The sequence below is a fragment of the Xiphophorus maculatus genome, chromosome 1 (genome assembly GCF_002775205.1).
Source record: "Xiphophorus maculatus strain JP 163 A chromosome 1, X_maculatus-5.0-male, whole genome shotgun sequence".
Classification (NCBI taxonomy): Eukaryota; Metazoa; Chordata; class Actinopteri; order Cyprinodontiformes; family Poeciliidae; genus Xiphophorus; species Xiphophorus maculatus.
Window position 1 is genome coordinate 31,235,974 of NC_036443.1, and position 15,907 is coordinate 31,251,880.

The window sequence follows — 15,907 nt, forward strand, 5'->3', positions numbered from 1 at the left end:
GAGATTTTAATTTTCTTCTGCTTGGTTTAGTTCATTCAGCTGGAATATAAAACATAATTTATGTATAAATGGTGACATAATGAATGGGTCTGAACCAGTTTGAGAAGCTGTGAACCGGTACCAGACTTTCCTGGGTCGGAACCAGTAGGAAGCCACTAAAGCTGCATGTGGAACAGAAATAACGCCTTTAGAGCGAGTCCAGCTCCGATCCGCAGGGAGCCGCAGCAACACCAAGCTTCCAGCAGTTTCTCTCTGCTGACCGCTGCAGGGGCCAGTCCATCTGGTTCCGAGGGGCCGGTCCATCTGGTCGGCTCCTCTGCGGCCTGGGGGGGCGGTCCAGTTTAGAAGTGGATCACAGAGAGAGACTGACGGCTCAAACTTTACATTCAGAGTTTCTGACTCTCAGTCTGACTAAACTTTCCTGTTTGAGGTCAAAACTTCCCGACCCAGTTCCACCGGTTCTGTCAGGAGGAACGCGGAAGAATCCAGAAAAATGTCACAAAAAGCTTGAGGATGAAAATCCAGAACATCTAGAATAGAAATGTTCTTTACTGTCCGGCAGTGAGCAGATTAAAAGGAAACATAGAAACAGTAAAATAAGAGACGGCACCATAATGACAAATAAACTACATGGAAAAATAATTCACTGTTTAAAATAAATCTGCAGCTCAGTAGCTCAATATGAAAAATGTGCATGAATATTGGTGCATAAAAAACAACTGAAGTGAAAAAACTGAGAAATCCTGCAGGGATTTGACTCCATATACTGAGGACTAAAAATAATTGAGTTAATCTCAACTGACTGTAATGAAAAGTTTTAATTTGATTTAATGTCAAACGGAGGAAGAAATGCTGATGTCGAATTTACATATCTGATTTTAGTACATAAATAAATAAAACCAAAAATTAACTGTTGATTTTGACATAATAAAACTTCAAACGTAATCAATTGTTTTTTTTCGTTTGTTTTGTCCCCCAAACAGGAACCTTTGTAACGTGTTTCTGGTACGGCCATAAATCTGACACACAAGCAAAATCAGCAACTAATGAGAACATTCTGGAAAAGTTTGTTAATTCCAATAAATCCATAAAACAAATCACAAGGATTCATTCAGACGGATGTTTTTAAGCGAACTGCTAATTATGATGATTTTCTGCTTACAGCCAATTAAAATATGTCTCTTATAGATATGAATTAATACGTGGACTTTAACTCGGTCACTTAAATTAACAAATTACAAGGATTTTAACGCTTAAAAAATGTTAACTGGTAGGAACCTTTGCATGCCAGCGTTTCTGGTATGCCAGTAAATCTGACGCACAAGCTACATCTGCTAACGCAGCGATGGAAGCGGCTTCTCTCGGGTTAATTTCTGCTTCTAAACTGATCTGAAAAGACTAGTGTTGTGTTCAACTTGTGCTAAAAGGACTTAGCCTATCAGCTATGCTAGCCTAAAATAGCGTCTCATGCTAAACATTTAGCAGCTAATGCTAATGTTAGCACAGTCTGGATTTCTAAAGAAACTCCAGGAATGATCAGAATATGTAATATGGTTAAAAATATAATCAAGTCCTACCACAAAAAATAAAATAAAATAGGGATTTGAAATGCATTTCTTGTGTTATCCATAAAAAATAAATGTATTTTTAATGATTTATTTTGTAATAAAATCTGTAATCTGGTTTTAGATGCATTTTTAATATCTCGTAGATTATGTTAAAAACAAACAGAGCTGTGTGGCGGTACCGTGTGAAACAGACATGATCCCATTTGGACCAAAGTGACAACTCAGAACATTAAACACACACACACACGCCCACAAACACACACACACACGCCCACAAACACACACACAGATATCTGCTGTTTGACAAACACACACAGTGGAACCAGGAAACACCCAGGATCTTCAGGAGAGTCAATATTGACTGAGTTCCTTTCACTCCTCCGGTCCAGATGTCACAACGCCTCAGGATCTCGGTTCAGAGTCCCACTCCGGACTGAGATGGGTTCTGGAACCAGGACGGGTCCAGACGGCTGAGGAGGAGGTCAGGGAGCGGCTGGAGGGCCGGGTTGCCGCACAGAAAAATGAAAACAAAGCGTCTGCTGGCTGGTTTCCAGCTGAGCCTTCAGGCTCTGATCACATTTCTGTGAAAACCTTCAGAGCTGCGTGTCGGGTCCTGTCAGCACTCCCAAAGCACCGATTCACCCCGAGGCCTTGAACACAACGCGGTCTGAACGCAGCGCGACCTGAACGCAACACAAAGTGAACCCAAGGAAATAACAAAGAGGAAAATTCCCACCAAAAAACTCAGAAACTTCAGGATTAATTTCACTTATTAAAACTTTTATTCCCGGAATAATAAGGTCATAATATCAACAATGTCATTAAAACTGATATCATCTTTATCATCTGGGTTCGGTTCTTTTCCTGTTCATCAGACGGTTTCTCGAAGTCCACACAGAGTTCTAGAAACGGTTCTGTTGTTTTCCAGACTGCCTGTTCAAGGTGTGTCCGATGAGCCGGTACTCGGCCCAGAAGCAGTACTGGAAGGCCAAGCAGGCCAAGCATGAGAAGGACAAGATCGCCGACGTGGTTCTGCTGCAGAAGCTGCAGGTAAGCGGGCCGGGCCGGCGGAGGAGGTTCTTCTGGTTCTGGTTCTGATCTGGTTCTGTTCTGGTTCTGCAGCACGCGTCCAACCTGGAGCAGAAGCAGAACGAGACGGAGAACAGGAAGGTCCATGGCGACGTCGTCAAATACGGAACCGTCATCCAGGTAACCGGCGTTTCCACAGCATGAGGTTGACCCGGTTCTGGTTCTGGTTCTGCAGCAGAACCCTACAGAGCTTCTATCCATGCCATCAGATCTGTCATCTTCATCATCAGAACGTCTGAATGATAACTAACAGAAAACATTTCAGTCAGTCTGTCCGGATCCGGACCAGATCCGGACAGACTGATCCGGTGGTTCCGGGTCGGTTCCACTCAGCCGGACTCAGCAATGGGAGCTGATCCAGAATCTGTATTGACATGTGATAACGTATCAATACATACAAACTGCCTGTGCAGAAACTGTTGGTTTGGTTCACAGAGGTCAAAGGTCATGTGTGTCTTCACATGAATATATTTCACCAGATTAGAAATGTTTAAACGTTCCTCTGTGAATGTGGTCGTGTGGAGCAGCTCTGACTCATCAGTATCCTACCTGCAGTCAGTCTGGAGAATCCGGTCGTCATGGCGATGTCGAGTCAACAGCGGCTCATGAATGACTTTTACTCACTTCTTACTGGCCGAACAGGGCGCTCCCTGTTTCCATGACGACCAGGTGATTCACCGCCGTTTCCCGACATCAAAGAGCCGATCCGAAGCATCTGGGATAGGAACCGGGTCAGTAACCATGGTTACAGAGCCTCGGTCCAGACCAGCAGGTCCAGGGAGTTAGATGTTAATCCAGATCCTTACATGGTCTCAGGATATAGATTATCTGTTAATCTGGAGCCTAACCTGTGTGTATACCAGGGCCAGATTATTGGTTAATCTGGGCTGATCACAGGTTATAATCTGGGCTGATCACAGGTTATAATCTGGGCTGATCACAGGTTATAATCTGGGCTGATCACAGGTTATAATCTGGGCTGATCACAGGTTATCAGAGCAGCAGGAATCCCTCCCAGCCGCCGTCTCTCATCTGGATAACTTTACGGCCCTGAAGCTCAGTCAGTATTGACTCTGGGATAACGGCGTGTCAACACACAGGTGGAGACAGCAGGGTGTGTGTGTGTGTGTGTGTGTGTGTGTGTGTGTGTGTGTGTGTGTGTGTGAGATGAAGGAGTGGAGGAGTTGGAGGAAACGCCTGATGTTTCTGCCTGTAGAGCTTTAAACTGGAGCTGTCAGATTAACGATCAGATGCTCCGGATTAAAGAGGCAGGAAGATGAAATAATCTGAGATGATGAAACTACCAGAAGAGCTAATCACCGGCGTTAACCCCAAACACAAACAGAGAGAGGAAAAAACCGGAACTGTGAGCAGAAACATGAAGGAAGCTGATAGAAAGCTAACAGCTAACAGCTGACTGACCCGGTTCTGACCCGGTTCTGCTTGGAGTCGGACCAGGAGAGGTGGGGTTGGGATGTGATGCGTTCGCTTCATTATTATCATTTTCATTGTTTAAATGCAGATTCTTCTTCTGCTGCAGAATTATGGCTCATGTCTCACATTAGTGACGGATAAAACCGACGCTGGAAACGAGACAGGAAACGGTTTGGAAGTGGAAAGATTTCATGTTTGGGTTGAAAACGTCAGAAGTCGGATATCGATCATAATTTGCTGCCATGTGAACACAGCTTTTCTCTGTCTCTCCACATGTTCATCTCATGTGCAGCTTCTCCACATGAAGAGTAATAAATATCTGACGGTGAACAAACGTCTGCCGGCGCTGCTGGAGAAGAACGCCATGCGGGTCACGCTGGACGGGACGGGGAACGAGGGATCCTGGCTCTTCATCCAACCATTCTGGAAACTCCGGGCCAACGGAGACAACGTAACAAAATATATAATACATGACCTTCACATGACCTTCACATGACCTTCACATGATGGCTGCTGCTGCTGAGTCGTGGTTTATGCCGTCAGTTTGTGAAGATTCACTAAATATTAAGAAAATGTTCTCAAAAATGGAAAAAATCTATAAAATGTATTAAATATGAAAAGTTTTAAACACATTAACATTATTTCAGTAAAATAAAATATAAAAGTTTAAAAAAATATTTCAGAAAATTGATTCATTAAAACTGTCATAATGCATAAAGTGAACATAAATGTAATTTTGCTAAATTTGATTAAACATTGCATTTGTTAGTACATTAGCTTTATAAACAGACACTTTGAATTTTTATTTAACTTCAACTTTTACTGACTGTTTAAAATATTTTTATATATTGCATAAAAATCTAAATATATATTAAAAACTGTTGATAATTTCTAAACATACAGAAAAGTTTTTTATTTGTGCAGCATCACATTTAACATTTATTTTATTTATTATGAGAATTTACTTTAAAAAACAAAGATCATAGAATTTAATTCCACTTTTTAATGCAGAGTCTGAGCAGGGATTCAAACCCTCAAATTCTATTTTTAATTGAGCATTTTGCAATTTTACATAAAAAACTGTAATTTTATGTGATTTAACTTTAATAATTTTTCCCGTTCCGACCTGAGCTGCTGATCGCTGAGCAGAAGTTTAACGACGTTCAGTTTCGTTGAGAAATCAGAGAATATTTTAAGCACACAGTCTGATGAATGTGCTGTTTGTGCTGCAGGTGGTTGTGGGAGATAAAGTCATCATGAACCCGGTGAACGCCGGCCAGCCGCTTCACGCCTCCAACTACGAGCTCAGCGACCATCCAGGCTGCAAGGAGGTGAGACGACAGGAAGACGGGAAATCAGAAAAATATACAAAAACATAAAATATGAGAAACGATCGGAGACTCAGATGGACTCGAACCGAACCGAGCAACAAAAAAACTATTAGATTTTGGCAAAAGAGACAAAATGAGTCCAATAAAGAGGCAAACGGAAGCTAAATGTCTAAAGAAGATTAAGAAATAACCATAAACATAACATGTAGTGATATCATTTCCTTCGGCCTCAAACTGCTGCAGACTCTGACGTGTGTCTTCCTCCCCCTGCAGGTCAACTCTGTGAACTGCAACACGAGCTGGAAGATCAACCTGTTCATGATGTTCAGCGACCACCGAGAGGAAGTCCTGAAAGGAGTGAGTCAGCACAGGGACAGCTCACCTGTCTGCAGAAATGAACCCTGGGAAACGTAGTTTTAACCCCGGCTGTCTCCCAGGGCGACGTCGTCCGACTGTTTCACGCCGAGCAGGAAAAGTTTCTGACCTGCGACGAATACAAGAGCAAGCTGCACGTTTTCCTGAGGACGACTCTGAGGCAGTCGGCCACGTCGGCTACCAGCTCCAACGCCCTGTGGGAGGTCGAGGTACACACACACACACACACACACGAACACACATGGACGCACACACACACATGAACACACACATGGACGCACACACACACACACACACACACGAACACACATGGACGCACACACACACACATGGACGCACGCACACACACACACACGAACACACATGGAGGCACACACACACACATGGACGCACGCACACACACATGGACGCACGCACACACACACACACGAACACACATGGACGCACACACACACACACACGAACACACATGGACGCACACACACACACATGGACGCACGCACACACACACACACGAACACACATGGAGGCACACACACACACACGAACACACATGGACGCACACACACACACACACACACACATGGACGCACACACACACACACGAACACACATGGACGCACACACACACACACGAACACACACGGACGCACACACACACATGGACGCACACACACACACACGAACACACATGGACGCACACACACACACACACATGGACGCACACACACACACACGAACACACATGGACGCACACACACACATGGACGCACACACACACACACGAACACACATGGACGCACACACACACACACGAACACACATGGACGCACACACACACACACACACACACATGGACGCACACACACACACACGAACACACATGGACGCACACACACACACACGAACACACATGGACGCACACACACACATGGACGCACACACACACACACGAACACACATGGACGCACACACACACACACACACACACACATGGACGCACACACACACACACACACACACATGGACGCACACACACACACGAACACACATGGACGCACACACACACATACACGAACACCACAAGCTGGTATTTCTACACAAATAAAGAGTTTCCATTGACAGAAATCATTTTATTTACTGAATTTCTTTTTGACCATTACTGGTCAAACCAAAGCCTAGTTTATATCTCCCTCTAAACCTGACCTTTAACCCTAAACACTGCAGCAGGCCCAAGCTTTGGTCCCCATAAGGTTAGTAAATACGACAGAAACAGGTAAACACACAGAGGAGATGAAGAATAAAATATGTACAATGTTCTTTTGTGATTTTATTTTATAAAACCAAAAACAGAATGATTAGAAATCACACAGTTTGTTTGTGATGTTTGGAGGAGAATCTGCTTTGAGGGAGCAGTGAGTCGGCGGTGAGGTGTGCGGCAGACAGGTTGACTAAAGATGGAGATAAATTTACAGCAACAAGAACTAAAGACACCCTCTGACTCACCTTCCACCTGTAAGCGCTCTCTGTGTCCTGATTGGTCCGTCAGGTCGTCCACCATGACCCCTGCCGCGGGGGGGCGGGGCATTGGAACAGCCTGTACAGGTTCAAACACCTGGCGACAGGAAACTACCTGGCTGCCGAGGTAACCGCCATGTTTCTGTTTCCGTCTCACATTTTAATTCTTCTCTCTGCAGCATGTCTGGATGGTTTCATGGATAAACTTTCATTTACTCTATTTTAGAAACAGAGCTACTTTCATGGTAATAATGATGTTATTAATGAATTCAGCTGATAAAAATCAATATTCAGTATTATTTTTATTTGCTTTATGGAAAGATTTTGACACAATTAATCGTAATATTCTGCTACAGTGCTGGGCTTTAACTAGGTCAGTATTTTTAAATCTGTTTAGAGTCCCACAGGGGCGACCCAAGACTTTTGCACAGCAGCAGGTGTTTTACTCCTCAGTGCTGCTGGCTGGAGAAATCCTTGGACATAACTGTTGTTGTTGCAGGAGAACCCGGGGTACAAAGGGGACAACCCTGAGCTGTCGTCCTCGGTGAGTTTCCTCTCCTCACCACCAGGGGGCGAAGGAGAGCGAAACAGACACTGGGAGGTTTGTGTTTCTGCAGATGGACGCCAGCCGCAGCAGCAAGCGTTTCCATGGCGAACGGATCAAGTACAAGCTGGTGGTGGTTCCCCACGGCAACGACATCGCCTCGCTGTTCGAGCTCGACCCGACGACCCTGCAGAAAACCGACTCCTTCGTACCGCGGTGAGGAACTTCCTGCTGCTGTTTCACAATAAAAGTCCAGACATGTTTCAAATTAAAGCTGAATTTATCGTTGTTGGGGGAAAAAATCTATTTCAGCTTCACTTCAACTGTTTGTTGAACAAATTTGATCTGAAGGCAAAAAGCACCAAATAACATCTCAGTTTCCCATCAGGTAGTCTGATTATACAGAGCATATATGGAGGACTATTCCTGACAAAATTCTATACAAAAATAAATAAATGTGCCAAATATTACATTAACAAAAGAAGAATCTTCCCAGTTTACTCACTCTTTGTAATCTGTAAATAGAGTAACAAATGAATTATTTGTAAATTACTTTATCAAATAATTTATTTATTGCCATATGCATTGTCAGTTTTGGCAGAAACCTTTATGTCAGTAGTTACCTCTGTGATGTTCTGAGCGTAAAGCTGAAAATGTCTCCACCAAGTGGTCAGAGGTGTGAACTGTAATCTGTCAAAACGACAGATCGCCTTCAGATTATTCCGTCACATTTAAGGTCCAATATATTCTATACAACGATTAAAAAAATTACATTTTAAAACAGAAATGTCTTTTTAATAGAAAGTATTAATAATATCGGCTTAACGGTTATTTTCAAAAGACAAACAAACCTAATGAATCCTAATGACCTGAATATGACTGTAAAAGGATTTAAATCAAAGGTTTCAGTAAAATAAAATAATAATATGAGTTTATTATTTTTACAACGTCAAAATGTGACAAAATGTTTTCATGTTTTCGTTCCTTCAGGAACTCTTACGTGCGGCTGAGACATCTGTGCACCAACACCTGGATCCAGAGCACCAACGTTCCCATCGACATCGACGAGGAGCGGCCCATCAGGCTCATGGTGCGTCCGGCAGCTTCACAGAAACGTCAGACGAGTGACAATCTGTCTGCTGACTGAACATCATGAGTCTCCCTGCAGCTGGGAACTTGTCCCACCAAGGAGGACAAGGAGGCCTTCGCCATCGTTTCCGTTCCTGTCATGGAGATCCGTGACCTGGACTTCGCCAACGACGCCAGCGCCATGCTGGCCACCGTAGTGGACCAGTTCAACTCCGGCTTCATCAGCCAGAACGACCGCCGGTAAGGCGTCCAGTTCCAAACTACATCCGACCCGAAGCTGCCGGTTCCGACCCGAAGCTAACGCCCGTCGGTTTCGGTCAGGGTTTCATCATGGATTTTTCTTGCCCTCAGCTTCGCCATCAAGCTGCTGGAGGACGTGGTTTTCTTTGTGGTCGACGTGTCCAACAGCGGCCAGCCGGTTCTGGACGTGGTCATGTCCAAACCCAACCGGGAGCGGCAGAAACTGATGAGAGAGCAGAACATCCTGAAGCAGGTTGGATCCCTAAAACCTGTGAAACTGAGTCTGATAAAACAGGCCAGCAAACTCCTAGACAGGCTTTTTTCTAATAACTTCCTGTCCCGGGACGGAACCGGAACTTCAGTCTGGACCCAGATGAACTGCAGAATTTAACATATAAAAACCAGGACTAGAAGTTTAACTTGTTGATTTTGAATAATTAATTACATAGATTTTAATGCAATTAGTTGTATTTTTCTTTTACATACAAAAGTCAGGAGCTGGAACCTTTTCTATTCGTGTGTTTCTGGTACGCCAGTAAATCTGACGCACAAGCTGCATCCGCTAACAGCAGCCATGAAGCTGCTTCTCTCGGCTCACTGGGGGTTCATTTCTGCTTAACAGGAGTTAGCCTTTCAGCAAAGCTATGCTAGCTGAAAATAGCACCTGATGCTAACGATGCAGCAGCTAATGCTAATGTCACATTTCTAAAGAAGCTCCGTGAACGACCAGAGAAACTGGGAAGATGAACGGATAGAAAAACACTTTGATCCAATCTGATGACGATCCTGAAGAACAGATTAAAAATATTTAACATCTCTGATGTTTATTCAACTGTTTAGCAACAAAAAGGGCTTTTGAATTGAAAATGTTGCTTATTTTGTAGATAAAATGCAACATTTTAATCAAGTTAAAATAAAAATTAATTTGAACCACATTCACATTGAACCAGATCAGAACCAGAATCAGCCTCATGAAGACCCACTGCAGCAAAATTCTCTTATTTCTAAGTTTCAAGGGATTTTTTTAAATACAGCAAATTATGAATTTAGAAAAATAATGAAAATAATTGAATGAACTCCTGGGTTCAGGTAGTTCTTTTTTAGTTGTGTGGATGAATCTGAGTCTTTCTGCTTCTTAAGTTCTGTTCATTTATTTAGTTTATTCTTATGATTTTTTATTCATTGAGGCATAAAAACAAAAGAAGTTGATGAAACTTTTCCAGAGAGAAAAACAGAGAGAAGATTCTGATAACAAGAAAATATCTGGAGGGTCAAATGGAGCTTTTTATTTCCCTCAGTCCTGGTTTCTGTGTGGTTGCTGCCGTGATTGCTGTAGTTGCTGTGGTTGCTGCCGTGGTTGCTGCCGTGATTGCTGTGGTTGCTGTAATTGCTGTGGTTGCTGCCGTGGTTGCTGTAGTTGCTGTGGTTGCTGCCGTGGTTGCTGTAGTTGCTGTGGTTGCTGCTGTGGTTGCTGCCGTGATTGCTGTGGTTGCTGTAATTGCTGTAGTTGCTGTGGTTGCTGTAATTGCTGTAGTTGCTGTGATTGCTGCTGTGGTTGCTGTAATTGCTGTAGTTGCTGTGATTGCTGCTGTGGTTGCTGTAATTGCTGTGATTGCTGCTGTAATTGCTGTAGTTGCTGTGATTGCTGCTGTGGTTGCTGAGATTGCTGCTGTGGTTGCTGAGATTGCTGTGATTGCTGCCGTGTCTGTGTTCAGATCTTCGGCATCCTGAAGGCTCCCTTTAAGGACCGCGGTGAGGACGAGGGCCCGCTGCTGCGCCTGGAGGAGCTGGCCGACCAGAAGAACGCTCCGTACCAGTACATGCTGCGGCTCTGCTACCGGGTACTGAGGCACTCCCAGGACGACTACCGCAAGAACCAGGTTGGTTCTGGTCCGGCTCGGCTCTGGGCTGAACCAGCAGGTGTATCTGTTACCTACTGTTACTAGATCGTTTACTAGTGAAGTTAATCCACTTTAATTCAAAACTATCCTGAATATTTACATTTCAGTAAAATAATTTCAGCTCCAAAAGCAGGAAGTGGACTGCAGTGCAGGGCATTCTGGGTAATGCAATCAAAGCTAACGTGCTAGCCTAGCGCTAGCAGGAGAAATGTTTTGTGGTTTTCAGCCAGAGACTAAAGACCGTTAGTCTTTGGCTAACCGCTAAAATCTGACGCCTCCATCTTGTTTCCATCTGGTGAAGAAGGAAGTTGCTCTCAGTGTCTTCAGAGGTTTTTGTGTGGTTTCCTTCAGTGGTTCTTGGTGCAGCGCCCCCACAGGCCAGGAGGGGAACAGGTTGCTCAGCGGGTTGGTTTGACTCAAACCATCCAACCTGCTATTCTGTGGTAGCAGATTGGCTTTTTATCCATAATTTTTATAGCCTGACTGTATAAAGATCTGATGTGTTTGGTTACAGTCAGAGACCTGAGCAGAGCAATATGGAAAGAAAAGAAACCACAGAAATGTTTGTAAATGTAAAACGATGGTCATCATGTCCGACTGCTTCTGCAGGAACACATAGCGAAGCAGTTTGGAGTGATGCAGAGTCAGATCGGCTACGACATTCTGGCGGAGGACACCATCACCGCTCTGCTCCACAACAACCGCAAGCTGCTGGAGAAACACATCACCAAGACGGAGGTGGAGACGTTCGTCAGCCTGGTGCGCAAGAACCGGGAGCCCCGGTACGTCTGGCAGGGGAGCTGCCTCTGATGCTTTCATCTTCATCTGCCACAGGACAACTATAAAACCACTGCTGGTGTGTGTGTGTGTGTGTGTGTGTGTGTGTGTGTGTGTGTGTGTGTGTGTGTGTGTGTGTGTGTGTGTGTGTGTGTGTGCGTGTGTGCGTGTGTGCGTGTGTGTGTGTGTGTGTGTGCAGGTTTCTGGACTACCTCTCTGATCTGTGTGTGTCCAACAACGTGGCCATCCCCGTCACACAGGAGCTGATCTGTAAATGTGTGCTGGACCCCAAAAACCAGGACATCCTCATCAAGACGGAGTGAGTCAGAGCTGAAGGAAGGAAAAACGTCCTCTCTGTTCTTTAAGAGCTTATTTTTAAAAATGCTTTTATTTTGAAAGAGGTGATACTGTTACTGAGGAAACTGTCTCTGCTGTTACTTTGAAGATGCATATTTAACCAGACCAGATCTGTAATTACATTTAGTTTCTGAATAAAATCCAGATTCGTCAGTTTAACTTTTTTACATCAGTAAAACCTAAGAAAACAATTTGATTGGACAAGAAGAAAATGCTGTTCAATATAAAATATAAAATAATTATTCTAACATGATCAATCCTCCAGCAGCGCCACAGGTGCATGGATATTATGTTATATAGGAAAATTTATTCAATTTGGCACAGATGCCTTTCCATTGGCCAGCAGGGGGCAGCATACGGATGATAACAAACAGAACTAATGATACTGATATTAACATAGTTTTAAAACTAGAGATGCACTCATAGCAAAATTTGGGCCGATAATTTTGCTGTTATGGTTGATAACTTTCTGAAACCCAAAAGGCAACAAGATGGAATAAAAACCAGATTTTTATTTCACTCCAGTTTTATTTCTCAGGTTAACATGTTAGAAATAAAGACTAACTTCAGCTGATAACGCTAACTCAGTAAAACCATTTCCTGTTTCTGTGTTGAGGCGGCGGGTCCCAAAAGAGGCTCATCCTGGAGCCGCTCAGGGAGAATACCTGGGAATGGAGGACTACGGAGACGAGGACGAGGTACGTCAGCTCAGTTTTCATTTAACCGCTTCCACCTTTTTTATACTATATTAGGAAAACATGGAAAATGCAAATGAACAAATAATTAATTTCCTTTTTTTAAAAAAATAAACATTTTAATGTCTAAAAGTCAATATCAGCTTTGCTTTAGTGAACTTTCTAAACTCATAGCAAAGGATTCATCTGCAGCAAAAACATCAGTACAATGTAGGGCTGAGCTGGGGATTAATTATTGATTAACTGATTAATAATTGCAGACAAAAACTAAATTCACAAAATTTGAACTGAGTGAAGATTTTTTTATTATTTTAAATCCAAAATGTTTATATTTTTGTACAGTTTTGGCTTAATTCCTGCTCTGAGTGTTTTATTCTTTTTAGAGTCTGTTTACTCAATTCAATTATCGATTAATCAGAATTAATCGGTTAACAGTATTGGCAGGAGTATTGCTCTGAATGTGTTATTCTTTTATCAGATTGTATTTTTTGAGTCTATACTCTATTTAATCTATTAATCAATTACTAAATTCGTTAAAAATGATTTAAATTATCGATTAATCGCGATTAATCGTTTCAGGTCTGGCTGATGTGGACGGATAAGACCAACGAGAAGCAGGATAAGAGCATCCGCCAGCTGGCCCAGGAAGCCAGACAAGGAAACGCTCACGATGAAAACGTCCTCACCTACTACAGGTAGAGCTCAGCGTAGAAATCTTTTCCAGATGTCACCTGCGGAACCGCCGTGCGTTCGTGAACCTCGCCGTCTTCGCAGGTACCAGCTGAAGCTCTTTGCTCGGATGTGTCTGGACCGCCAGTACCTGGCCATAGATGAGATATCCAAGCAGCTGGACGTGGAGCTCATCTTCCTCTGCATGATGGACGAGACGCTGCCCTTTGACCTCCGGGCTTCTTTCTGCCGCCTCATGCTTCACGCACACGTAGACCGAGACCCTCAGGAACTCGTGACGCCGGTGAAGTTCGCCCGACTCTGGACCGAGATCCCGACCTCCATCACCATCAAGGAGTCAGTAGATCTTAATGTTTCAGTAAACGTATGAATACTTTTGGACTGTCAGCTAAAATATGTTCTGGAGCTTTTTTAAAGTTTGAAATATTTCTCAGGAACTAAAAGGTTTATGGAAATAAAGGTAAAAATATAAAAATGAACTTATTTTACTGAGGTACAGTGAAAGAAAAAAATTAAAGACAAAAGTATATTTTCACCAAAAGATGATGATGATGATGATGATGTGATGATGATGATGATGATGATGTGATGATGATGATGATGATGATGTGATGATGGTGATGATGATGATGATGATGATGTGATGATGGTGATGATGATGATGTGATGATGATGATGATGATGATGTGATGATGGTGATGATGATGATGATGATGATGATGATGTGATGATGATGATGATGATTATGTGATGATGATGATGATGTGATGATGATGATGATGATGATGATGATGATGATGGTGATGATATTATGATGATGTGATGATGATGATGGTGATGATGATGTGATGATGATGATGATGATGATGATGATTATCTCTTTGGAAGCAAATAGTTTTAATCAAATCAAGTTAATGATCCAACACCTGATCCAGCAAAATTCAAGAGAAATCACTGAAGCAAAAAGTTTTTTAGAAATCCAGACTAACTTCACAAAGGAGCCATTTTGGTTCCATTTGGACTCTTTCAAACATATCAGGTTTTATTCTTAGGCTCATTTTCCCACTTATATCTGAACATAACTTGTTGCTGCATCTAATATTTGTTTTTGCAATGAAACGAGAGATAAATTTCTCCACACTGCTGTGGAGGATTCATACATTCACTGAAACTTTTCTGTAGCTTCATAGTTTCAACATTTTCAGGAGACAAAAATATCAAAAACTGTCATTAATCACACCAGTGTGACAGAGACACTGGGAGCACTGGGAGCAGCGATCATCACCTGCATTGGTTTGTTTACAAATGATTATGAAAGGAAACGGCACCAAGTGAAAAAAACTAGATTAGGTTTTGGTCCAGACCAAACAAACAGAGAAAAACATCAGGAAATGATCTTTCTAAGATCTGGATGATCTCTGTGGGATCTGGATCTTATAAAGATCAGTTTCTGCTGATCTTTATAAGATCATATGAAATTAGTCTCTCATTTCGTCCTCAGTTATGATTCCAACCTGGACGACAGCAGAGACAACAAGAAGAACCGTTTTGCGAACACCATGGTGTTCATGGAGGAGTACCTGAACAACGTCCTGAACGATGAGCTTCCGTTCCACAACGAGGAGAAAAACAAACTCACATACGAGGTATTTCTCTCCTCTTCCCGTTGCTACGGCGATCAGAATCCATCCGGCCGCTCTCTTCACCCGGTCTGTCCTCCTTCTTCACGCAGGTGGTGAGTTTAGCCAGACATTTGATCTACTTTGGTTTCTACAGTTTCTTTGAGCTGCTCAGACTCACCAGGACTCTGCTGGGCATCATTGACTGCAAACCGAACCCTGCACACAGCAGCATCCCGTTTCAGGAGGAAAGCTCAGGTAAGACCCTCTGATTCTGATGGACCCTGTTAGAGGACGGGACAGGAGGACGGGACAGATGGACGGGACAGATGGACCCTGTTAGAGGACGGGACAGATGGACGGGACAGATGGACCCTGTTAGAGGACGGGACAGATGGACGGGACAGATGGACCCTGTTAGAGGACGGGACAGATGGACGGGACAGATGGACCCTGTTAGAGGACGGGACAGATGGACCCTGTTAGAGGACGGGACAGATGGACCCTGTTAGAGGACGGGACAGATGGACCCTGTTAGAGGACGGGACAGATGGACCCTGTTAGAGGACGGGACAGATGGACGGGACAGATGGACCCCGTCTGCCTTATGGAAGCTGAAACTTCTACCAGGGTTTAAAGAGATAGTCTCGATTTTTAAATTAGGGTTCTGGGAATGTTTT

At 43.4% G+C, this 15,907-nt stretch overlaps 1 protein-coding gene across 1 annotated transcript in view; it reads left to right on the forward strand.

The window, feature by feature from the left end:
• Window positions 1-15,907, forward strand: part of itpr3 (inositol 1,4,5-trisphosphate receptor type 3) — a 43,690-nt gene that overhangs the window by 8,430 nt on the left and 19,353 nt on the right. Inside the window, exons 3-22 of the mRNA XM_023334680.1 lie at window positions 2,497-2,618; window positions 2,691-2,777; window positions 4,384-4,542; window positions 5,324-5,422; window positions 5,696-5,779; window positions 5,860-6,006; window positions 7,347-7,442; window positions 7,815-7,859; window positions 7,933-8,075; window positions 8,850-8,949; window positions 9,028-9,188; window positions 9,300-9,441; window positions 10,904-11,068; window positions 11,699-11,871; window positions 12,066-12,185; window positions 12,840-12,921; window positions 13,498-13,613; window positions 13,693-13,944; window positions 15,110-15,254; window positions 15,341-15,485. Coding sequence (XP_023190448.1) covers window positions 2,497-2,618; window positions 2,691-2,777; window positions 4,384-4,542; window positions 5,324-5,422; window positions 5,696-5,779; window positions 5,860-6,006; window positions 7,347-7,442; window positions 7,815-7,859; window positions 7,933-8,075; window positions 8,850-8,949; window positions 9,028-9,188; window positions 9,300-9,441; window positions 10,904-11,068; window positions 11,699-11,871; window positions 12,066-12,185; window positions 12,840-12,921; window positions 13,498-13,613; window positions 13,693-13,944; window positions 15,110-15,254; window positions 15,341-15,485 — 2,583 coding nt within the window. The remainder of the gene's footprint in view (window positions 1-2,496; window positions 2,619-2,690; window positions 2,778-4,383; window positions 4,543-5,323; window positions 5,423-5,695; window positions 5,780-5,859; window positions 6,007-7,346; window positions 7,443-7,814; window positions 7,860-7,932; window positions 8,076-8,849; window positions 8,950-9,027; window positions 9,189-9,299; window positions 9,442-10,903; window positions 11,069-11,698; window positions 11,872-12,065; window positions 12,186-12,839; window positions 12,922-13,497; window positions 13,614-13,692; window positions 13,945-15,109; window positions 15,255-15,340; window positions 15,486-15,907) is intronic.